Source organism: Mytilus californianus, unplaced genomic scaffold (assembly GCF_021869535.1).
Source record: "Mytilus californianus isolate M0D057914Y unplaced genomic scaffold, xbMytCali1.0.p SCAF_11, whole genome shotgun sequence".
In the NCBI taxonomy this organism is placed as follows: Eukaryota; Metazoa; Mollusca; class Bivalvia; order Mytilida; family Mytilidae; genus Mytilus; species Mytilus californianus.
Genome location: NW_026262593.1, coordinates 34,848,154 through 34,873,884, shown reverse-complemented (window position 1 = coordinate 34,873,884; position 25,731 = coordinate 34,848,154). Strand labels below are relative to the sequence as shown.

Below are 25,731 nucleotides of genomic sequence, written 5' to 3'. Positions count from 1 at the left end.
TTTCGTCATGATAAAATTATTTTATACAGACGAAAATTCCAGTGTGTGATTTTAAAAGTCTTGGAATATTTTGTTTAAACTTGGGCAACGTATTTAATCAAATTTAATGGTTGGCAATAACCAGTCCCATTAGGTCCGTACGTCGAGTTACGTACGTATGTCATTTTATTGGAAATCTCTAATGTGTGTCTACAAACGTACTTAAAACTTAAAAGATGTTATCATGTTTAAAGTGTATTTGCATAGATAGAAATGCATAAAAATATACCGATTCTAAGAAGGTTTTCATAATATAGATGAAAGACGTTTAAAAGTTTCCGAAAGTGATTTATATCTTACGATACAATGTGGTTGTTAGTTATTGTTGAAAGCATGATGAAATGTACATCACACATAGGATTATTCGTGTGCACCGACAATGTTCAAACAATTATGAATGCAGAATTTTGATGATTTGAAATAATTTATAAAAATATTGTTGTCGGATTGTATGTTTGCTATGTGTTTCTAATTGGGTATTCAAGTTTCAGATAAACAAATCTATCAGTTTATAATAAAAAAAGAAAACCTATAGTTTTTTGTACCAACTAAAAAAAAAGATTTATGTTGCAAATATTTTTTCATCATACCTGTCAACCTCTAACGATGGCAAAACTTTTGTAGTGTAAAACACTGATTATAACAGTAAAAAAAAGTATTTTTTAAGGGAGTTAACTAGACAAAAAGCATACTTGGTCCAGCAATAATGCATACGAAGACATTCAAAATAACTTTAAAGCCTTATAACTATTTAGAAGAAAAAAATATGTCAAAATGTTCACAAGCACTTGTGGGGTAGACCCCCCCCCTTTTTGTGTTTAATTTTTATTAATTATTATTGATTAAAATATTCACTTTTCTATGTTTATACCACTTATCTATCACTACTGCGTATGTCTCACCTAGTTTCGAGTGAATTTACCAACTCTGTTACAACCCCTTATTTTAATATCCATACTTAAAACAACATTTTAGTGTGGATATATGACAATGTCAGAGAAGATGCAATGATTAAGTGCATAATGGATAGGATCCAAAGACCAATTTATGGACCGAAACATACTTCGTCTGACATGGTTTGTTTGATACACATGCAATTGCGTAGATTGTTAAAGTACGTTTCACCGATCTGAGTATTTAAAATATCATTGATTTCACAAAATACTCAGAAATGATATTATTTTATGATTGATAAGAAATATTATTTAGATGATGGTACGTCAACCTTTGTTTATTTCGGAATTTTGATATATTGCTTTTCAGTTTTGCTCAACTCACGTGGGAAAACAGGATATTTTTGTCCTTCCTAAGGGACAGGTCATTTGCAAGATTTTAGCTGTTCTGTATTTCAAACATGAACAAATTATAGCTAATTTGATGAATATACTCTAAATCAGTATCTGATTATTCAACAGAAGTGTCTAACACTTGATTTAGATGTCATATCTTTAACTATATATTGTGTCATAATTTTTGGCTTCAAACTTCATATCAATGTTAAATGTTTTATCTATGTGAGTGATGAATGACCATCTTCTGTTTGTGTTTTGGACATGGAGAATGACAATAATAGGGAATAATCATGGTTTGATGTCTTTCAGTTTTTTGAGGTTTTTCGCGAAAGTCTTCTTAATATTATACCCCTATCCATTAAATAAAACACTGATAATATTAATAGTTGTTTCCTTACATGATTAATCGCAAAACTCATGATTAAGCATACATTTGAATGGTTCAAGATGATATCTAGGAGTCAAGTGTGGCATTTTTAATACGTCTTAACGTGAACAATTTTCTTTTTTGACCTGGAGAGGTATGGAGTCAGCCAACGCTTCCCCTTACAATAAAGAAAATATATTTTTTGGGCAGGAAAGACATGTCTTTTGAATTTATTTTCCTTCTTCATGGTGGGGACTTTAAAAAAATTTTGTGCTCTCCTTAGCGGAGGTTGATCCCATGCTTCTTTGGTACTGTGGTGTGGCAACTACGCATGCACTGCTCCCAACGCCCAAGACCACTCGACCAACTAGGCTATATTGCTCCATCAGTCGGGTGACGCCTTCCTCGACGGCTTGGTCTAGGGTTGTAACACAACAACAGTATGTATGCTAGCATGAAGATGGAATACTTCGCAGATCAACCGTTTTTGTCCGTCTTAACTTATATAAAGGGTGTATAATTATGTTGTTTATATTAATTAAAGTATCGACTTTATATATAGACACATACAAATCAAATTAAATAAAATAGTATATGAATTATCATAACTTAAAATAACAATTTTATACTTTATGTTTGATTCCAAAATGAGCAACAGGCTGACTAAAAATAAATAGTTTACCCTCCATCAATATCTTTGTATAACACATGGTGTCGCCAAATATCTTTTAATAATGGGGTTGCATATATCTTAATATCAATGAATAGTTTTTCCCCATTAAAATAGTCTTGTAGTTTTAGCATATGGATAATTTAACTAGTTGTGTAATTATGTTTTATATACATTATTTGTCATGTTGTATTATATATTGAACACTTTGATTACGCATTATCATATATTGCTTTGTCCAATAAAATAATTGAATTTAAATGCAAGAAGTTCGAAAGCAAAATACAGACAAATTTGTTATACACATTAAACCACTATACATGGTAGATACTGTCATAAAATAGAAGTTCCTTCATATTCTAAGTTCCAAATGGCAGAAATATTTTGGAATATTATTTCCACCAGAACAAATATTACAGTATTTGTTCCTAACGGAAAAAACGGTATAGAAAAATTGTTCCAGCAGGAACAGATATAAGAGGGATGGAAGGACCTTTTTCGGGACGTCGGGATTAGGCCTTTATTTTTGCGGGAATTCGGGATGACACCCCCTTCCTACCACCCCTCATATAATGGCATTGTTTGTGTTTGTTTTCTGATGGCCTAATGTCTTATAAACACTGGCAGATGTTATCTGGTGGATTGAAATACTACTAGTGTTTAATTTTCGAGTAAAGAGGCTAGCCTAATCATTATCCTTTTTTGTTTTATGTATTTTCGTGGAAAAATGTTTGACAATGATTCAATAACGATTTTATACCCTTATGATTTCATTCAGAATAATTGTTTCATTACAGAACTTTGTACCACACCAGACTGCGTAAAAGCAGGTAAGCTATGATTAGTAGTTGACATTTTGTGGTAAAAACTGCAGAGATTCTGATAATCATTTTAAATACAAAATATTTTTTTTCTATTTTCTTTATGATGCGTTTTCTGTCCTATTTTTCTCAATTTAAAAAGGTCCGTCGAACGCTGCAGAATATACGCCATTAAAACTGGACAAACGTTTTCTTAAAACATAGATATTTCTGGGAACTTTGCAAAGAGAGGAATAGAAAATAATCCATGCACTACACTGAAAAGAGAATCTGGTAGTTTGGTAATTTTTTAGACTATATTCCCTATATTTTTATGCGGTTAAATAAAAGGAAATCTTGGATATGTGTCAAATATACCATAATTAAACAACAGCACAATGTTTTAAGTAATAGAGGGATCGAGATTTAAAAAAAAGTCGTCTAACCTCGCCACAATTTCATATGCCTGTCCCAAGTCAGAAACATTGTCAGTAGCTGCCTTGTGGCATATCTTATTGACATTGTATATTTACAGAATTTGATTTTGATGAAAGACCATTGACTTTATGTTTAATTTATTCACAGATTTTATAACGATTTAGAGCTGGACATATTGTGTAAACATCTTTGTTGAAGGCTATAGGTTGCCCTCTCTGCGTCTTTCGGTTATTGTTGTCTATTGTGTGCTGATTCATGGACACACACCTCGCATATCTGTTTATTCACACACATGTAAAGGTCAATATAAGTATGGGGTTTCACAAGTCTTGTTGTCTCTAACTTGGTCACTTCAGTCACTGTATACTGCGGATTCATTTTTGTCATGAGTACCAATTTTCGTGGATTGAAGAAAAACTGCATCTTCGTGTATATTTGATTTGATGGTTTTACCAAAGTCTGCGTAAAGGCCAATAGAAAATGTATACCTCGTTGAACATTAAATTCGTGGTTCACATATATCCACGGAAAATTTGTCTCCCACGAATATTAATGAATCCACAGTATATCACATGTACACCTGTGACTTAAAAGAGTCGCTGAAAGATAGAAGAATAGTCAGGTGACTGTGAGAACAATTCATTGACAGACACTGGTAACCGATTCTGATCTGTTCGTTAGCAAAACCGTATTATTGTTGTAATTTTACTATTGAATCACGAAGCAAATGAAAATATCCTCTGACCAACGGGCCCGCCTAAATTGGAGCCTTCATCCACTGATCAACGGGCCCGCCTAGATTGCAGCCTCCAAATCTATTAAAATATGTTAAAGATCGGAGTTATTCTTCCCACCTACTTTATATTAATAGATGGAATGAGTTGCATAAGCATATATTGAGTACTTTGAGGCTGATGGTACAATAGTAAGAGTTAAAGACTGGATTTTCGTTCAACAGCTGTTGTTTGACTCACACACTGAAAAGATGCCACCAGCCTTCGGTTTCAGGCTACAGTTCAGTCTTCGGGTCAAACACACAAGTTGTCAACCTGAAACAAAGTCAATAACTGCATTTTGCTATGATCCCTACTATATAGATTATCATTGTCATTTTGCTTAGTTTCTTCTGTTACCTATTCTAACATCGGACTCGGACTTTTAAACTGAGTTTTAAACTGAGTTTTACAGTGCGTATTGCTGTGTTTGTTTATTCTACATTGGCTAGAGGTATAGGAGGAGGGTTGAGATCTCACAAAACATGTTTAACCCCGCCGCATTTGTACGCCTGTCCCAAGTTAGGAGCCTTTCCATTCTCGCTGAACTAGTACACATTTTTGTTTAGGGGATAGCTGAAGCCCGCTTCCGGGTGCGGGATTTTCTCGCTGTCTTGAAGACCCAATATTGGTAGCCTTGGGCTGTTTTCTGCTCTTAAGTCGGGTTGTTGTCTCTTTGACACATTCCCCGTTTCCATTCTCAATTTTATTAAATATTAGTCACAGTTTCAAACAGATGCCACTATTATCTTTCTACATTAGCTTCTAATATGATGAAATCCATGGACATGTCAGTCGATCCTTGTGCAGATTTCTTTGAATACGCATGCGGAGGATGGACAAGATCTCATGTTATTCCGGAAGACAAAGCCGTCTTAGGAACTTTTTACACACTCAGGGACGACGTTGATGTAAAACTGAAAGGTATTTAATTATATCTAACGAGTAATATAATTCAGGAGAGATGAAATACTTTCATAAGTATACCATAGTTTCAGAACGATTCCGCTATTTTGATTGTGAGATAACAATCAGACACGTGGGCTACACATTATTGTTTATTTTTCAATAAAAAGCAACATCTACCCCAGTTCCATAACAAAATTACTACAGTGCGTATGAATCTTTAAAACAGAACAAATAAAACCTGGATTCAACTCTGATAGTTTTCTGTTTTTAGTATTTAAATGTAAATATAATCTTATTTTTGTAATTTTATAGAGCTGATTGACCGTGCATACAACATTAAGCACAACACGCTCGTTACGAAATATGCTCCGGTTAACGCTTTAATACCGGCCTTATAAAAATTGCAAATATAAAGCATTTAATTTCTGATATAAAAAGATACAAAGATAAAACAAAAAATAAGAGAAAACATTACATACTTACTAGAAATTCCAATTTGATATTCAAAATTTTCAAACCAAGTTTTACTGCATACGTTAATACGCAATAGGAAACTCGTTTTGGATTTCTTGAATATAGATAATCAACATATAGATAGGTTACTACTTTATCGGTATTATACTTATTGGGTTTTCAACATCTGTCATCGAAATTCATGAATATAGCAAAGAATCGATAGAAATTGTTTTTTTTTGCAGATTTGAATTGATATTTCATTAATGGAAATTTGCTTCTATAATTTTTTTCTTGTAATTCCAGCTGTGTTAGAAGAACCGATTGCTGTTGGAGAATGGGTAGCAATTACTAAAGCTAAAAATTATTACAAATCTTGTGTTAATCTTAGTAAGTTCATTGTAAAGATACATTAGAACATATGCCATTTTTTGTACAAGTTTACAAGAAAAAGTTTATCTACAGACATCTTAGATCATCATATGCTTTTGTAAAGATTCTGAATTTATTTTTGGTTTGCGTACCTACTAATTGTTGTCTATGACTTTGTCTAAGATTTCTTTTATAAATTTTGATTCATAATTTCCTTTTTTTTTCTTTGGGCTTTTTGATTCTCCTTAATTTGAAATAAAATGGCACAGCAAGGATTAAATATTCAAATTTTGTACCCGCTGAACTAAAAATATCTGTCATACATTTTAAAGAATGAAAAAGTAGCATGAATGTAAAAATAATGAAAACATCTTTAATTGAATGTTTTAGTCAACTAGTTTATACAGTTTTAGTTATATAATGAAGGGTCTGCAAATGAAACTGAGATTTAATCTCTAGAACAAAGACTACTTTTTAACTGCAACTGGAACAGTTCCATATACATTTGTGTAATGTCAATCAAGTGTCAATCACAATTTTTTACACTCGGGCTCATTAAAGGTCGGAAAATTGGTTCTATTTTTTTGCAAACATTTGCAGCGTTTATAAGGTATCTGCAAAAACATAAAAACAATACGAGTTCAATTTCAGAGAAAAAAACATTTTCTTTTATTCCGCACGAAATCTTGAAAAGTTCATATCCTCTCCCCAGTTTTTTTATCGATTGCGCCTTATTCCCGATTGTGACCTTTTGACTGAATGTGTATTCGAACGGCGGGTATTGTACGCATAGCAGGTGACGCTTGCCATGTCGGCACACCCAGTATCGCTCGGTTTTGAGTTCTTGGGCTTCCCTCAGTTTGTGTTTGTTACCTTGATTTGTTTCATCCTAATGGATTTACGAGATTTAAACACCAGTAAACTACTGTTGTCTTAATTCATACTGTTTAACGGTCGGAATGATGAAAGTACATTAAAATAACCAAGTGTAAAAATAATCAGTAAACCTTACCAAATCATTCATAAATATATGTACTAAATTATACAACAACGGGATAGATTGATTAAAAAGTTTATTTACAAGTACTAGTATTTCCGAGCCCTATGCTCAACCGCCCATTATCTTTACACGTAAGCAATGAATCCTGAAATTCTAAAATACGTATTTATTTAAACCTCAAATTTAGCTGCCATTGAAGAGATGAATCTAACAGACCCAATGGTTACAGTAAATGAATTAGGAGGATGGCCTGTCGTATCAACAAGCTGGTCTGAATCTTCATTTGATTTGGTAGATGTTTTACTCACAACCAGAAAGTACACCAACAGTCCTCCAATATTTGATTCATATGCTTACACTGATTCTAAAAATCCAGATGCTCGTATTCTGTATGTGAGTAATACTTTCCTTATATATAGATCATGCAGTCAAAGACTCCTTGCAACTGTGTTTAACGTAGCCAAGTTTTCACATACTCTTCGTCTAGCCCTTGTCATATGAGGAAAGGATATGGCGGTTATGTGCCAATTAGACAGCAACTTATCGAATTCAGAAACCACAAATCCAGCAAGAGATCAACATAGTCTTCGGTAATAGACAGGTGCCTGTACAATATATCAAGCCCATAAATCGTTGAGAGTTTAAGAAAAGATATCAATGAATTAGTTAAAACTATCAAGGATCTGTAATTGACTCTAAAATGACAGCTGCAAGATTGACATGCATATATTCATTACAAACTTTTATGTGTGTGTGTTTCTTTGTTCATGTGTTTGTATGTTATTCAATTTCTAATAAAAATTATTGTTATTTGTAAGCTAGCGAATATTGTTAAGATTAATGTTGAAAAGAAAAAAATGAAGCATTACTATATAGAAAAATGATATGTCTTTCGAGTTGTGTGTGAAGTTAAATCGATTTTGAGTCTCATTCATCGTCAAAAACTTAAGTAAATGAAAATCACACTTTCATATATTTCGTGCTTCCAAACCGCTATTCTGGAACGCTCAAACCTAAACAGTTGAAACCCTGTGAGTTTCAGAAAAGAAAATATGTCAACTTTGTCCACAATTTAATTACAAATTGAATACATAGTTTGCTGTTCTAACGAGACATAGTTTAATTTGCTGTTCCCACGAAACTTAGTATATTTATTCTTGATTTGTGTTTTACTTTTTAATTGATTCTCAACTATTACTGTTTGTTATATAGGTTGACCAACCAGGGTTCGGGATGCCTAACAGAGAGTATTATTTAAAGGGAAGAGATGATAAAACGTTACTGGCCTATGAAACCTTTGCTACAGAAGTGGCTGTTATGTTTGGTGCTGACGAAGCGCAGGCCAGAAATGACATGAAAGATATGGTCGACTTTGAAATTAAACTTGCGAATGTGAGATTTGATTTATTTGTTAAAATAAGAACAGGAACAATAAAAAAAAACACAATTATCAAAACCATACGAACTACATTTGAAAGAAAAATGCATACCAGAATTTCAGAATGCTTCAAGTATTTTCAATAACATATTTATATTTCTTTGTATATTGGAAATGTACAAAAAGCTTATATGTTTGAAAAGATGTTTTTTTTAAAATCTAGAATTGTAGTAAAGAACAGAACAGAAATAATTACTATTTCATTACAGATATAAAACATTTACGATTTATGATGCCTTTCGACATTCATAAAAATTGTTTAAATGTTATCATATAAATTGCCATGAGATTATGTCCATAATTCTTTTTTTTTCAGATTTCATTACCATCAGCAGAACGACGGGATGAAGATAAAATGTACAACTTGCAGACTATACAAAGTATAACGAATTCGTCCCCAGCGGTATGTGGCTACTTAACGGATTCAAAATGATTTTGTTATTGAGGTTTTTCTGTACGTGTAGGCGCCGACTATTTAGTATGCAATTCGATTCCGAAAGCCTTCACATGTAGAACGGAAATTAGATGAGCAATCTACACTACTAGAAGGAAAAGAAAAAATATCTTTTATTCTAAATCTAGTTCCAAACACAGGATACGGTTTTCCATTCGATTTTCAATCCGATTTGATGCCCAGGTAAATCGTACAGCGTCCTGTTTACACGTTACGTTAACTAAACGACATCCGATTTTAGTATTCACACGGTGCGATTTTAGTCGAAAGCAGGTGCACAGTTAAAAATCAAATGAAAATGGAAAGTAAAATCGTACTGTGTAAACGCACCTTTACACATATCAATCTATCCAGAAAAAAAAAACGTCAACTTGATACATTGTAGGTGCTGTACAGTTTCGGAATCTAATTGCTTTTTAACCAATAAATAAATGTCACATCGCACTTTAACATGTAGCTTTCAATGAAACCTTTAAATCATTTTCGGTCCCGAGTAAATCATAAACTTTTTAAGATATTGCATTACAGAAAATTAAATAGAAACGCATTTGAAAACAAACAATTGTAGTTTTCAGTGAACTTCAAAAAGCTGTAACTATTGGTTTCTAACACTGCTTAAAGCGAACTCTATTATCTTTTACAGATTGACTGGATGAAATATTTTACAAATCTGTTAAAGATTAATGATTTAAATATAGCATTAGGTTCAGGAGAAAAAATAATCAACAGAAACCCAGAATATTTACGCCTTTTGTCCGGTATATTAACAGCAACACCAAAAAGGTAAATATGAATTCGTCTTTAATAATCCGAAATATTATTGCACGAATTTTCAATCAGGAATACAATAATGCTAATTTCATTAGAGAATTTTAACAAAATGGTACACGGATAAATCGAAAGACTTAAAAGATCTTAATTATTTTGTTTTGTGATGTGTAGCATACCTGTAATTTGTGTGTGTACATATACACTGATTTACTTAAAGCAAGCTCAAAATTGCTATTGGTAATCATCCATGTCCGTAGTTCATGACTTCACTCCTAGTACATTCGTATCGTTCAAATTTTAATTTTTCTGTGCATACCGTTGTATCGATTTTTGCTTTTTCTATATTGTCTTTTCTTTTAACCATGGGGTTTTCGAATTTCGACTTACTATTTTTGAGTGTCATGGGAATCGTCTTTTGGCTTTTTTATTTGGAGTATTTTTAATAATTACATTTTTAACATGGCAGTGGGAGGATAAGCTAGCTATAAAGACAGATTTAACCCACCATTTTCTTCGGAAAATGCCTGTTTCAAGTTAGGACAGTTGTTTTCCATCGTTCCATTGGTTGATAACGTTTGATTTTGTCAGTTTTTATGGACTTCCCCTTTTAGAATTTACCTTTGGTATGTTATACTTTTTTTAACACGATCATTACATTGTAGTAATATGTTTATTGTTCTTACCTAGAACCATCGCAAACTACATTGTATGGCGATATGTCAAACGGTTACCTAACGCCCTGCCAGAACGTATCCGTGATATTCAGACAAAATACCGCAAGGTAAGTCATATTTTTTAAATGCTGCCTTTTCAGTCTAAAAAAACAATGCAAACATTATGCTACTAACCTACTCATTTTGTAAATATTAAATTCTATTCATTTGGTTGATCTCTTTTTAGTTCCAAATACCAGTAAGTATTTCCAATATCCACTTAATAAATATAAACGTGTTTTTTTTAAAATTTTGAGTATATTAAATTGTAAAAAAAGTTCATTCTTTTTTTTTTAACACAAATTAATGAATTTTATTGCAGCATAACTGTTAACAAAAAACCAAAAATTGGTCCTTGATTAATTACCTTTTATTCTAGGCACTAGTAGGAACCGCTCAGGTGGAACCACGATGGAAAACGTGTGCTGGTGCAGCAAACTCTAACTTTGGATTAGCTGTAGGAAATCTTTTCATTGAAAAATATTTTGGTGCTGAAGCGAAAGTTGATGTAAGTAGCATTAATTTTACAATTATAGTAAGTCTATATGCGTTAAATCAAAATTAATAAAATGAGTACACACCATTTATTGGGCTTCAGAGAAAAGAAATACCGGAATGAACGTCAATTTGTATATCCAACATGATATCAATAAGTCATGAGATTTTACAAATGTTTAAACATTTTTTAAAGTGCATTTTGCAGAATTTTATGAGTTTTAATAGAATTAAAAGATAAAAAGTTCTACAAAGTGATGAAATATTTATCTATTAACACTGAAAACAATATCCTCAGACTGAATATGTAAGTAAAAAAAAAATCGTTAATCTGAGCCTGTCAGAAAAAGTAGTCATTGGTGTTATGTCTTTTCTTGTCATGACATTAACCACTAAAATAACTTTTTATTTCTATATTATTGGGGGGGACATCTCAATTGTACCCATCATATCAACGACGAACAAGTTCACAACGCGCGCATATTCTTAGTCGCATCTAGTGTAAAGGAAAGCTGTGGAAAAATTCAATAATAAGCGACCAAATATCTGAAAAAAACTATAATAAATAGTTCCGAACAGACAATGAAAGAAAATGAAAAGTGCATTTGTATTCTTATTCTGCGTCTTTTCATGGTGTACAGTGTACATATTCTGTTTTTAACGATGATTTTTATAACCCACCGCCGCTTGTTAAATCCCCATTTTTTGTATTAAATTACTAAAATAACGAAATGAAAAACACATCTAGAGTAATGACTGTTCTCAGGCGATAAATGATTTGTGTGGAGCTTATACCCGTAGACTACTTATTATATATTCCGTGAGATTGGATTTAAGTCTATAATGGTTGATAACAAATATATTGTGTACATACTTCTAGTTCGAATGCTTTGTTTATTATGCATAGACGATGGACTGGAAAAAAGTACACCCATCACTCACATGCATTTGTTTCAAGTCCGTCTGTCCGTTTGTCCATATGCCTTGTAAACTAAATTTCTCGTATAATCCCAGTCCAAGATGTTAAAAGAGATAATCATATTTCTTTCTTCCTTTTCTTTGTCCATTTGCCTTGTCAGCGCCATTTCTTCTAAACGGCTGAACGGGTATTGATGTGATTTTACTCAATTGAAGAACACACCATGAATATTTGCATCAATAAATATAATCGATTTTACTTTCAAGTACTTACTTCCATATACTAATAATGTAGCGTGGCGGGGGTATGCATGAGTTCATTCAATCACAGTTCTATTTCTGTTTAGGTTGAAAACATGATAAAACAACTACGCGTGGCCATGAAAGAACTTATACAGAGTAATGACTGGATGGATATGGATACCAAGACTGTAGCAAAAGAAAAGGTATGTTTCTAGTTCATCTTGTAGTTTTTCAATATTGTGTATCAGACATGTAACTCTACCAATTCCAAATACTAAAAACAATCACAACATCAAACGAAAAATAGAAAATACACAACCCAGCAGTAGTATCAGGACTAGTTTTTATACTCTTGATTTGGTACTAGCTCATTCTAAGGGACCACATTATATTACCATCAATACCTTGAAACTAAACAGCTTTTGTTCACAAGTGATTGGCTTCTGTTCATATTATCTGGTTTAAATTTTTAAGAAAACGTATATTTTAGTATATAGTTTAACAATTGAATAGTAAGGAACTGATAATTTACAGTTTTTTTTTTTAAATTAGTACAAAACTAAGAAAAGTAATATAATAATGATCATATATGTGGCTATTTATATTCATTATATGCATTCTGTTTCAAGGCTGATTATATAAACCCAAGAATTGGATACCCAGATGAGGTAGATTTAGAATCGAAAGTGAACAAGGAATACGAAAGGGTATGTAACTATTAGTTCCCGCTCCATATTGGACATGTGATCATTTATAACCAATTAAACACTTAAGGCTAATAAAGCTATATAGCTACAGTGATAGTCTGCTTAAAATAGGGTCCAATGTTAACATTTTACACTCTTGCAAAGTATGCTCTGCTACGATGTATAAAACTGATTTTTTGTTTATTCCAGTAAGAATATTGATTAAAAACTTTCATGCATGTAAAGGTATCAGATTCGATGTTCTGTTAACATTTATAATACTGTTAAACTGTTTGACAACAAGCTATAATTTATGACGTATCTATATAATTATGAATATTCATCCGACTATATCCTGAAAAAAATTTAGGTGAAGAAATCATCAGTAATACTGTTTTAGCTAGCAGAGCATCATAATGTTTTTGTCTGGCGTCTTAAAATAAAAATAAAAAAAAAACATTTACCTCTCTGATATCAAGGGGCTAATTGAAATCCTGTTTTCAAATGTTAGGTTTGGAATGTATATCAACTGAAGGCTTGTGGATGTGATAGATTTATTAAAGGGAGAGGGGAAAAGTTCTGAGTAAATAAAATGTTTATGTAATCTACAATTCTGTACAAATAGAAACACATGTATTGTTGGGCTACTATCGCACTAGCCGGTAACAGTTTTCAACCTTTTTACCTACTTTCAAAATAATTTTATTGCAAAAGAGAGGTCACTTCTTTGAAACCCTTGTGTCATAGCCTTTTGGAATATGACAGTTATTTTCCATTCGTTCCGTTGGTTTTTATAAAATCTAACGTTTGATGTTGTCAGATTTATGGACTTACCCTTTTTGAATTTACCTACGAAGACTGCTGATGCATTATAAACCTATATGAAATGAATAAAAATATAAAATTTCATGTTATTTATATTAAAACCATATGTAAATCATCGTTTTACTTGCATAAGAATGACTTTATGTGGGGCGGATCAGTCAACGGAAATGTTCCTGGTTGCTTCATTGTGTCTGTTTTCAATGTTCACATTCTTTTCTTTTTGATAAATGAACATGCTGACCACATACTGAACACATGCGCGACCCATCTCCATTAAGGGTCAAGTTAAAGGTTGCATGAATATAGATTCAAATAAAAAGGAATACATCGGCATTGTTGTTGTGTTTTTAACGAAAATGAACCAAACTGACTACAAATAGCGAAATATTATTTTTGAGTTCCGCGTTCAGAAATGATTGCAACAAAAACAAATCATATTTAAATCTTTTGTCTAAATCGTAGCTAATGTTTATTTAAGTAAGAACAATGTTTTACATTAAGATAAAACGACGTGGTAAACACCAATTTGTATATTTCTTCTGCAAGTCGTATATAATTAAATGATAAACACATAACACCATGCGAACATTGTATTTTACATTACAGCACACGGCTCAATACACTCAAAGCAATAGTCAGGCCTGAGAAGCGAGATAGCTACAAAGGTACCTTGTATATTCAGGTTTAACCTGTCAACCCATCTCGATCTAGCTCCGTCTTGAGTTAATGCGATGCGGTCAGGTTTTGCCACTTAGCATTCAACATAGATTTGCGAGTTTTGAACATATATATTTATATGTTTTTAAATTATTGTTGCATTTTTACAATTGAATAAAACACATTTTCAGTGTGCGACATTTTGATTGCTTTATTCAGATACATGTTACTAGCGATGACTTCTACAAGAACACCCTTAGTATATGGATTAATGGTGTTATTAAAAACATAAAGGACCTAAGGGAACCAGTTGACAAAAACAAGTGAGTATCCTAAAACGACCATATCAATTAAGGAGTTTACCAAGTATCAAAGAAAAATTAAAAGTTATCCGACAAATAGAAACCGTCGTCACCGGAATCGTATCGACTTCTATTGTCATCTTTTAAATTAAAGAAATGATAAGTCATGTGCTAATTATTGAAAAGATAGATGAATATGTAACAACTATTCATTGTCATCCGAAAATATATTTTGTTTGTGGAAGGTTGAGAAAGAGGTAGCAATTCAAGGCAATGTAATGTGTTTGTGATGCGTGGCCAGGTGAAGTAAAACCATTGTCGTATTTTGACATTCTAAGTCTTGTTTTATCTAGTGTTGTAATAGTGATATAGCTAATATATATGTTGGTGATGCTTTTGCACTAAAGCTAGAGTAACAACATCGAAGGCTTACATATTTCCGCCTAAAGGTTAATACTCGCAAACATTTCATATAGCTCTAGCTTCTATCTATTGGTATCCAGCGTATTCGATGACGGTTATATCGAAACTCGTATCGCGTGCACTTGCCGATTGTTTCCCCACATAACCAAAGTAATTAATGGCTCTATCGTTAAATTGTTTGTTTTGAGATAGAATAAAAAAAAACAATATTTTCCAGTTCTTAACATACTGGTTGCCGCATAAACAGAATTTAGAGAATGATATTGAAATGATGATATTTTATAACGATCATACACCAGGGAACATTGTTTATTGTAAGCTTATTTGTAAGACACAGTATTGATGCATAATTTTGTATATCTTTTTTTTTATAGATGGAGCACTCCACCAGCAACAGTTAATGCATTCTATGATCCACAAACGAATCAGATCAGTAAGATTTTCTTCTAGAACGATGGATTAACAAAATAAACGCCAGATTTTGATTCTTTAAAAGTCAATTAAACATAAGCACTTAAACGGATAGTGTGAAAAATACTACATCCTAAATTAGTGATGAATGAACTTGAATGGAAAGAACAAATACTTCCGAAGTTTTTAAATTTTTTTAAAGTTGACTTTAAAATAATGACAAAATATCTTTCAACGCAAAATTTTAAATCAATACTTGTATAAAATTCATTTAAATAGATTTATATGTACAATACAATACAATATTTTACAGTGTTTCCAGCGGGTATTCTTCAACCACCTTTTTATCACCGAAACTATCCAGAGTAAGTATAAACACATTAAATCAGATATAATGATACTGATTTTTAAATTCAAATTTGATAATAACAGTACTGCAATACATCATATCCCTTACATATCAGATGAATTTACTTCTTTGAAATAAGATGAAAGTAAAGTTATTGTTGGTTGCCGTTAGAGAATGGAAACTGGGAATGTGCCAAAGAGACGACATCCCGACCAAAGAACAGCCCAAGACCACCAATGTATTTCTACGCAGTGGGAAAATCAAACACCCGGAGGCGGGCTTCATCTGGCCCCTAAACAATAATGTATACTAGTTCAGCGAAGTATTGATACAAACCATTCACGAAGTTATTGAAAGCAAGGCAAAAGTGCTTGACCTGCATATATAAAAACAATGTCGTTTAATACTTCGGTGTAGATATAAAGCATACAAGAACGTAACGATCAGCACATAAGACGCAAATGTGTGCAATGCCCAAGGTAAATTAGTAAATAATTTCATTACAGACATTATTGTTTGTTTCTAACTACAAATAAGCAATGTTAATTGATATAGATTCCAACGGAATTCAAAAAAACATAAGTCTGAATCAATGAAGTTTAAAAAAGGGAAACCTAATATAAGCATAACTACATTTTGAAAATTGGCGTAACTCTCACTCGCTTTGGAGATGATGTTTGCATGTACACTGATCATCGTATTTACTCTCAAATAATAATACAGAGGACAACTGCTAAGACTGCAATTTCTCTTATATCTTTAATGTATACAATACTTAGGAAAAATTTAATGAACATTACATCATATATATACTATATATTTTAGTTATCTTAATTATGGTGGCATTGGATATGTGATTGGACATGAAATTACTCATGGATTTGATGACTCAGGTAAAATAAACTTGTCTTTACTTGGTGAATTTCGTCCAATCTCCCTAAACTAAAATGTAAACCTTATCAAACTAAGTTTAATTTCAGAACTGTGTTTATGTACTATTCATAGTGTCAGTAACTAAGGTTTTGTAATATATTTATATGGTAATATCAATAATATGATTGACAAGAAATCTGTATGCATACCACCCACTGGTCAATACCTATGCTGATGGACTGTTAGTCCCAGAGGGTATCACCAGCCCTGTAGCCAGTACTTCGAAACTGGCATGAAACTACGGATATTATTTGATTGACACTTGCTGTTTCAAAATTTGTTAAATCATTTTAAATCGATGAATATCCTCTCTCATGCAAAGCTCTGATTTCTTGTCCGGATTTGCCTATACTAAAGGTCCGTTTTGGTTTGATCAGCTCTTCAACGTTTGTAATAGTTTTGGATTTTCAAATATTTTTGACTAGAGTATCACTATCTAAAGACATTAACTGTCGAATTACACATTTGGTGCAGTAAAATTGGTACCGTTAATGTTATTACATGTATTAAAATTAAAAGTTACAAATATGTGTTTGATGACATTGGTAAATAAATGTTTTATTTCTGTATTTAAAATATAAGACAATCAATTTCATTCAAAGGATTCAATGACATAAGTTACCTTGTATGTCCGTGGTGTGATTTTTTTTCTTTCTAAAATGTTTATGTGTGTGATATGGAGTTAATAGAAGTGACCTTTATTGCACAATACAACACTATTTCATAACAAAAAAACATCCAAGCCAAAAAAATAATATCCCTTTCGAAAACAAAGTGACATACAAAACAAGAAAGAGGCGACCAAGAACATAAAAAGCCACAGGTTAACGGCTTGGCAAGGGAAGGAGAGGAAGCCGCGGAAAACTACGGCGACCTAGAACAGATAAAACAGGAGGATTTGTAGGGGATTTTATACGTATTTAACAATACAATGAATTACATTTCAGGGAGAAGGTATGACAAACATGGTAAACTAAACCAATGGTGGACCAATACAGCTATAAACAACTTCAAAGCTAAAGCTGAATGTATACAAAATCAGTACGGCAATTATACTGTGACGGCAGCTAATATGAAGGTAAGATTTCTCATAAAACTATTCAAATAAAATTATTTTATTACATTATTATCGCTACCAGTTGGTATTTATAGATTTGTTCATATTATGATGGATATTTTTTTTTATATAAATGAGCAATTAATGAACCTTTAATCATGAATAAAAACAATTAAAATACATTTAGGAATTTTAAATCTGTCTAATGATATTGTAGATTGAGTGTTCGTAAATATGGATAAACCCGCCAATCTTGTCCCAAGTCAGAAGCCTGTAATTCAGTGGTTGTCGTTGGTTGCTGTGTATTCTGTTTGGTTTTCTTTTGTTTCTAAATATTAATTTTTCGTGGCCTTAATCCCGTTCTCTATTCCCCGTTTTTATTATCTCATTGGGGTTTTTGCATGTTACAAGCAGCATGATGACTTCCAACAGAGAAACAATAAAATATTACTTTTCCGTCGGACTTTTTTTTTACTTTGATTATTGTGTTTTCTTGTCTTCTGTCTTTATTTGTTTGCTAACATTTTTTTATGCTGTTGTTTCATTAGAAGCAATATGTGTTTATTTGGTATATGTTAAATAACAAAAACTCATATAATCATTTTAGCTAAATGGAAAATTAACACTTGGAGAAAACATAGCAGATAATGGTGGAATAAGAGAAAGTTTTAAGGTAAAATTATGGTAACAGATTCTTAATGTTATCTCTTGATTTAGACCGTCGTTAATTCATACTAGCATAGCAGTTTCATGTATTGTATTACTCACTAAAAACGTCCAAAAGGAAACTTAAAATCAATTTAATTTCTTAATAAAAGCCAATCAAAGATACAAGGATTTTAAATTACTACGACTGACACACATTTCGTATACATAAGACTTGTCAGTCGCTCTCAAATCAAAACATTTGAAAGGTCAAATGTACATCAAAGTTAAAATCCAAAAAATCCAAAAAGTTGTGCCTTATCTGCCTACGGAATTTTAATAATACATAAAAAGCTTAAAAGGAATAACCAAATATATTTGACAGTGAAAAAGACCACTCCAGCCACCAATATTCGACCCCTCCGAACTAACAGACGTACAAACAAAGACAAGTACTAACGAACAACACATGGTCCAGATAGACTTTAATTTAAACTCTGGTGGATAGTTGTTTAATTGGCAATCACACAACATCTCTTCATTTTTATTTTGATATTTATCTTATTGAACTAGATTTAAAGGTAGGCGTTGAACTCGCCTGATTACCGTATTTCAAGAAAAGAACGTATTATTGTTAAAGTGAATTATATATTTTTCATTATAAAAATAAGAAGATGGTTATGGTATGATTGCCAATGAGACAACTCTCCATCTGAGACCAAATTACATAGAATATTTTTTCCAGGCATACAGAAAACTGGTTGCTACCAAACACAAGGGGAAAGAAGAAAAACCTCTGCCGGGATTGGAATTTTCACCAAACCAGTTATTTTTCTTGAATGCTGCACAAGTATGTAATTATGAAATATGAAAACAATGAAAATGTACCTCAATATTCAAATTGTATTATTCACCTATACGTCGATATTCATATTGAATTATTGACCTATCCGTCAATATTCATACTACATTATTGACCTATCCGTCTATATTAGTACTGGATTATTGACCTATCCGTCAATATTCACACAAACGATTTGATTTTTGATTATTTGTGTTTTAACGCCGCTTTTAAGCACCGCTTTTGGGCTATTTCGTTGCGGCCAGTTTTCATTGGTGGAGGAAGCCGGAGTGCCCGGATTCACACAAACGAAGTAATGGCTAAGATATCATGCCCTTAGATGTAGTGTGAATTATTTCAATTGTGTATTGTTCATCAGTCTTAAAACGTTTTCAAATATCATCTTTCATGAGACAACGCAGCAACGTTGGGCTTTTTTTTTCTAAGTTTGTTTTTCTAATAATATTAAAGGTACTAATTGTAATGCACCAGATGCGTATTTCGACAATAAATATCTTATCAGTGATGCTCGAGACCAAAATATTTGAAAATACAAAACGTTTTAAAAAAATGAAGAACTGCAAAAAAGTATAGACAAAGCTAGGCAAGAAATCAGAGTTTCGTATGAGGGATATAATTATATGCCTTAATTTAAAATAATTTCTTAACAGCAAATTTCAATAACGCAATATCCGTGTGTTCACGACAGTACTGAAGTTGACTACCAATCACTACTGCATTTTATTTAAAACTAAAGATGCATTTTGAAAAGTTTCTTTGTTGTTATCTAGCCTGTACGGATGAAATGAGGAAAAGGGATTTCGATAAGCATTTGATAACTCATTTAATATTAACTCAAACTTTAATTATTTAGGCGAATAAAAGAATAAACAGAAAAAACAACCCAAAATTAATTTTTCTGTGATATTGTTTATGTTTATGTTGATCAATTTTAATGGATGTTCCAGAGGGTACTAATTGAACATTGTACTGACCCACTTACTTTGAAAAATGGTTGTCGTATATATTGATTCTCAAATAATATAAGAATAAATTTCAAATATAATCAAAAGTAAATCATGTTCAGGTATGGTGTGGAATCATTAGACCAAAAGAAGCAGTAAGAAGAATCCTTGTAGATTCTCACAGTGACGCTCGTTCTAGGTATGTCTACGTATACATATTGTAGTGTATTAGTTTTACTGGCACAGCATTTGTCTTCAGTAAGAACCATCGATAACTCAAAATGCTTTGGTGTAAGGAATGGTAAAGATTGCATTCATTTTGTAGTGGGAACTAACAATTAAACATTTCAAAGGAAAACTGTAAATTGGTTCAGCTACAACTATGGATAAAGGAAGATAATTCCAATTTTGAATGTTACTTGAACGATGACAGCATTGATATTTTTAGAACAATTACTAGATTCTTGCAACATCCAAAATTAATGTAATTTACTTAACAAGTATGATTTTACAAATACACGTCCTTTTGTAACTAAAATATTTTATTAAACATTTTATTAGTAAACGTCTTGAAATGTTCATTGATAGGATGTATAAAGTGGTGCACTCTATGCACTATGTTTTGTTTATTTCAAAACAAATGATGAAGTCAGGAAAATTGATAACTATATAGCCAGCCACATAAGGATTTTGATTGCTTGAATGCAATCTTTAATCCCGAAAATGTTTGGGAAGTCAAATACGTAAAACTCGTAGTAATACAAAATCAGTAAATCTTTGTAACAGTAGTTTACAGATTTTTAAATCTTATAAATCGATCCAAAGATACAAATCAAGGTAACAAACAACAAAACCGGAAGGAATCATATGAACTCAAAAAGGAGCAAGATCGGGGGTCAACATGGTAATCGTCTCCAGCTATGCATGCATCACCCACATTAAGATCCCATACTCAAATGTAAACATTGAGGCATGACAGCGAAAACCTAAGGTAAATTTGACGTGGACAATATGATTCATTATATATATAAAACTTTAATAATGTGATTAATTAAAATTTAATTAAATCACAACAATTTATTAAAAAAAACAGTACCTTTACTACTTTACATTGTCTATTGGGTAAATGGTAGTTGTTAAAAGTAGGTTCAAAACTCTCTTGTAGTGTTTTTTATTACCTAAATTAACAACTATGAAAATATATAACAAAAGGGGGAGGGGACATCAACGACAATCAATGTCATGAGTCAAAGAAAAACAGAAACAATGACCATTAAAAAGGACGGATAGACATATCAAAAATAAAGGCAAGAGTAGTATACCGCTGTTCAATAGTAATAATTCGATTAAGCAAAATAAATCCGGGTAACAAACTATAAACCGAGGGAAACACATCAACTATAAGAGGAAAACAACGGAACAACAGAAACACTTTACAACAAAAGCAAACGCCAACATACATAGAAACGGACTGTAGATAACAACTGCCACACTCCTGACTTGGTACAAGACATTTTAAGAAAAAAATAGTGGGTTGAACCTGGTTTTATGGCTAGCCAAATCTCCCGCTTATATGGCAATGTTAAAAACACACCATACAGAAAACTTGAGGTTGAGTAACAGGAACCTATACACAAATCGGGGTCAACTCAGATAATGGTATTTGGTTCCTGCTCAAATAGTTGTGTTGCTCATTCCATTGTGGAATAATTTAATTCTGATTAGCTGAAAGTATTTGGTCTATCAGGTCATTGACATAATTTTGTCATGTGACGTCACCAACGTTTTTTTTCAAAATTTACTCCTAAAAAATTGAATTTAGAATTAAATTATAAGGAATAACTGTAATATTTTTTCTGTCTATTCGAAATAAACTTAAAAATGTGATGCACACTTTTAAATAATCCACGTAGGTTATTCAGCGCACACCACGTTTTTGATGTTATTTCTTCATAGCGGAAAAAATATTGCATTCATTTCTTAAATGTAAAAACATTGTCATAATCGAGGAATTTCTGCAATACCATTCATCAAGCTAGTAAAATATGTTTATATTGTGTACACATTAGCATCATTGTTAGTTTCAAGGATTTTGTTCATGAATACAGTCAAAATGTTTTATTGTAGGGTTGTTGGACCTCTACAGAACTTTGACGAATTTTCCAAAACATTTAATTGCCAAGCAGGATCCTACATGAATCCTGGAAAGAAATGTGTGATTTGGGGGTAAAGTTTGATTGATGATCAGTACCTTCCAGAACATTTTGAGTGATTATCGAATTCTAACATTAGTCTGCGAAAAAACATTCATATGGTCTGATTGTTATTTTGTTTTATCATTTTTATATTTTCATACATAGCTAATAAATTTCACATCTATTCTTGCAGTTGTAAACTTTTTTTAATGCGATTTCAAATGTGATATCGCGTTTCCTCAGAAATTCGGGCCAATAATTTCTTAATTATGAAAAAAAGAAATCTTTAATGTATATATTCATATTTATAAATGGTATCTATTCCATACTTTTGAAACTTAATTCATTTTTACAAAATATATGAATTTCCGTTTTTTTTTTAAACCTATTTGACATAAGATATCAGAGTATCAAATTTTCACTACACGTTTATACGTAAGATTTTGAATTTGAAAATGCGTTTCCAATTTTCAATATGCCTTACTTCATATTTTGATACTAAACATTTTCATATCTATATATATATACATATATTGTGTGCGTTTTATATCCATATGATAGGGTCTTTGCACTTATACTGAGGATTATTGCCCTGGGCTTGCAAGTGCAGTATGATATACTGATTGGGACAATATTCCTCAATATTAATGCAATAACCCTTTTATAATGAAGTACCAAATATTGCAGTAGCATTGACGAAATATCGTCTAATATCTGCATTTGTAATGTCTGACGTAAAGAGACAATGTCCATATAAGAAAAAAAGAATGGAATGCCAATTCGGTAAAAATGCAATATTTGTAATTCGTTGGGAAAGCTTCTCGTTAAAATTGTTATTATAAAGGAAGATCAGTAAAAATATAAAAAAATATTGCAGTTTTATTTTACAAACAAATCTATTTGAAATATTTGATGCTATATTATAATGTTTATTATTCATAAAAGGAGTATAAATGATAATTAAAACAAATATGATGCAAAAGTGACAAATTACCTTTCTTTTAATGATTGCATTGATTACATATAATGTATAAGTCCCATGATTATTATTGAATAATTTGCTGTAAATATCCATTTATCGTGAATGTATTGTTTTTATCCTACAATCTACATTTCTTCTATACGAATAAAGGAGTACAGATAACATAAAGTGATAAACATACAGTATACGTTTTTAGTCTTCTGAACTCTCGGTCATTAAACTGTACTCAAATATCGTACTCGAAACACCAAATCCAGTATTTTGATTGGTTGCAATCTGAGTCTGAGTACGATAATCGACCTCGATATTTTTATGACCGTAGGGCTCTCGCTTCTGTTGTTAGCGACCGATTACTATATACAAATTACTGTTTACGTCTCAGTTCAATTTGGGGTCCTCATCGCGGTCCGCGTTAAGGTCATGTTGATTTCATTCGAAAACAAATCGAAAGGCTGGGAAGTGAAAAAAAAAACCAAAACAATATACGTTTAAGCGTAAATGTTAAATTGCAGGATAAAAACAATATTCCAACATTGTAAGAAAATATACAGTTATTTGTACTCGCTAAGAAACAGGAGAAAAGCTCGGCGATCCGCACATTTATATCTTTCTAAAGCTAATACAAATTAATTGAATATTTGCCTATCAATGTACGAATATTGTATATGTAATTGCTGAACATATCCAAGAGTTTAATTAATAATGACTAATATTTTATAAACATAAACTATTCAATGTTCTGTAACAGATCTGATATTATTTGTTAACATTTTTGTTTAAATAAATTAAATCTTTTTCAATTTGTTGAATTGGTGTTCATTATTGCATCTGTAATTCAGTTTCATGTAGAAAGTGCATATACTATATCCGGTATGATTTGATTGTGTATGTCGGCTTGACGTCAGAATAATGTATTGGATAAACTGACATGCCCATTAAGGATTGTTACCTGTAACATCTGTCTATCACAACTATTTTTTAATTCGCCTTTATCCATTGACTTGTCAATTACTCTTTCCGTCACACATATATACCAATTTGCCTACTCAATTCATGAGTACCTACTGAGACAGTCATATATCTTTAGGGTTAATTGATAACACACTTTAATTAAGAAATAATTTATTGCAGCCCTGGGTTTGTCGAGGTTTTTATCATGGGCAAGTTTTATTTTCGTTTTAATTTAATATATAAAATTGCAAAAAAAAGGCTTTCCTATCTAAACTTCTATTTGATGATGCCCCCACATCATGCGTGGATCATGCATAGTTACAAAACGAAATTGTTCAGCGTGAGAGCCATGGCCTTTTCTACTGAAATAATTGATGAGATGATATTTTTAAAAAATTCTGTAATTAAGTTCCGTGTCTTTGTAAATAAAGAATGCATCACTTCCTTTTTTTATAATTCGTCACCAGGTCCCTGAGAAGTTTCAGATCATTCGTGAATATTTGCGTATGACTAAATACTGGTTGCATAAACACGAAAATAAATCAGGACAATACATATAAATACCTTTTATGACAACTGTTATTTCTTCTCATATGTTTACAAAAAACTGGACAAAATATATGTCACTTAATAGATGAATACAATGCTCATTACAAATAAGTTAGTCTACAAATAAGAGGCAATGGTAGATTTTCAAATCTCATAAATCCATTAGAATAAAGAAATCAAGGTAGAACAACAAAACTGAGGGAATCGCATGAACTAAGACAGGAGCAATACCGGATGCGTAGAAAGGATTAGGAGATTGTGCTATGCGCGCATCACTTGGCAAGCAAATTCACCTAGTCATAATGTCACAATTGGAATAAGACACAATCGGTACAATTACAGATAAAGCAAAAAAAAATAACTGCTCATCTATGGACTTTGAAGAATATTACTTTTGAAAAACCTTATTTGACTTGAAATGTTTAATTGAAACATTCATTCCCTTTCCTGACAAGAAGTCCTGGTTCGTTACAATGATGAGAATCATGACGAAGAAATTAAAAAAAAATCTACAGTTTTGGAATATCAGTTTATAATCGAGTTTTCTGATACGTATTTTTGGAAGTTAAATCAAACATGAAGTTTACATGGATTATCTGCTGAGCACTACTGATCTTCTTCTGTCAAACCAACATAATGCACCGCAATAGAAATATATTATACAAAATAAAAGTAAATGATCACGAAAAAACTGCGTATTTTGTTGTATTCAATGTTTTGAGTTTAATAAATCTTCAAAAAATTTCAAACTCAGTATGTGGTAATTTTATCTATATCCAATATTGTTCTTATCGTTAAACGAAGTCTCACAAATT

At 31.8% G+C, this 25,731-nt stretch overlaps 1 protein-coding gene across 4 annotated transcripts in view; it reads left to right on the top strand.

The window, feature by feature from the left end:
• Positions 1-24,221, top strand: part of LOC127719949 (neprilysin-4-like) — a 75,461-nt gene extending 51,240 nt beyond the window's left edge. For all 4 annotated transcript variants that reach the window (XM_052226317.1, XM_052226315.1, XM_052226316.1 and 1 more), the window contains 20 exons: positions 3,166-3,198; positions 5,142-5,303; positions 6,048-6,131; positions 7,301-7,506; positions 8,326-8,505; positions 8,868-8,954; positions 9,649-9,788; positions 10,464-10,557; positions 10,869-10,997; positions 12,250-12,348; positions 12,775-12,852; positions 14,533-14,636; positions 15,413-15,471; positions 15,763-15,814; positions 16,624-16,691; positions 17,679-17,809; positions 18,396-18,461; positions 19,179-19,283; positions 20,362-20,438; positions 22,367-24,221. In XM_052226317.1, coding sequence (XP_052082277.1) covers positions 3,166-3,198; positions 5,142-5,303; positions 6,048-6,131; positions 7,301-7,506; positions 8,326-8,505; positions 8,868-8,954; positions 9,649-9,788; positions 10,464-10,557; positions 10,869-10,997; positions 12,250-12,348; positions 12,775-12,852; positions 14,533-14,636; positions 15,413-15,471; positions 15,763-15,814; positions 16,624-16,691; positions 17,679-17,809; positions 18,396-18,461; positions 19,179-19,283; positions 20,362-20,438; positions 22,367-22,469 — 2,057 coding nt within the window. In that variant the 3' untranslated portion in view covers positions 22,470-24,221. The remainder of the gene's footprint in view (positions 1-3,165; positions 3,199-5,141; positions 5,304-6,047; positions 6,132-7,300; positions 7,507-8,325; positions 8,506-8,867; positions 8,955-9,648; positions 9,789-10,463; positions 10,558-10,868; positions 10,998-12,249; positions 12,349-12,774; positions 12,853-14,532; positions 14,637-15,412; positions 15,472-15,762; positions 15,815-16,623; positions 16,692-17,678; positions 17,810-18,395; positions 18,462-19,178; positions 19,284-20,361; positions 20,439-22,366) is intronic.
• Positions 24,222-25,731: the final 1,510 nt, after the last annotated feature.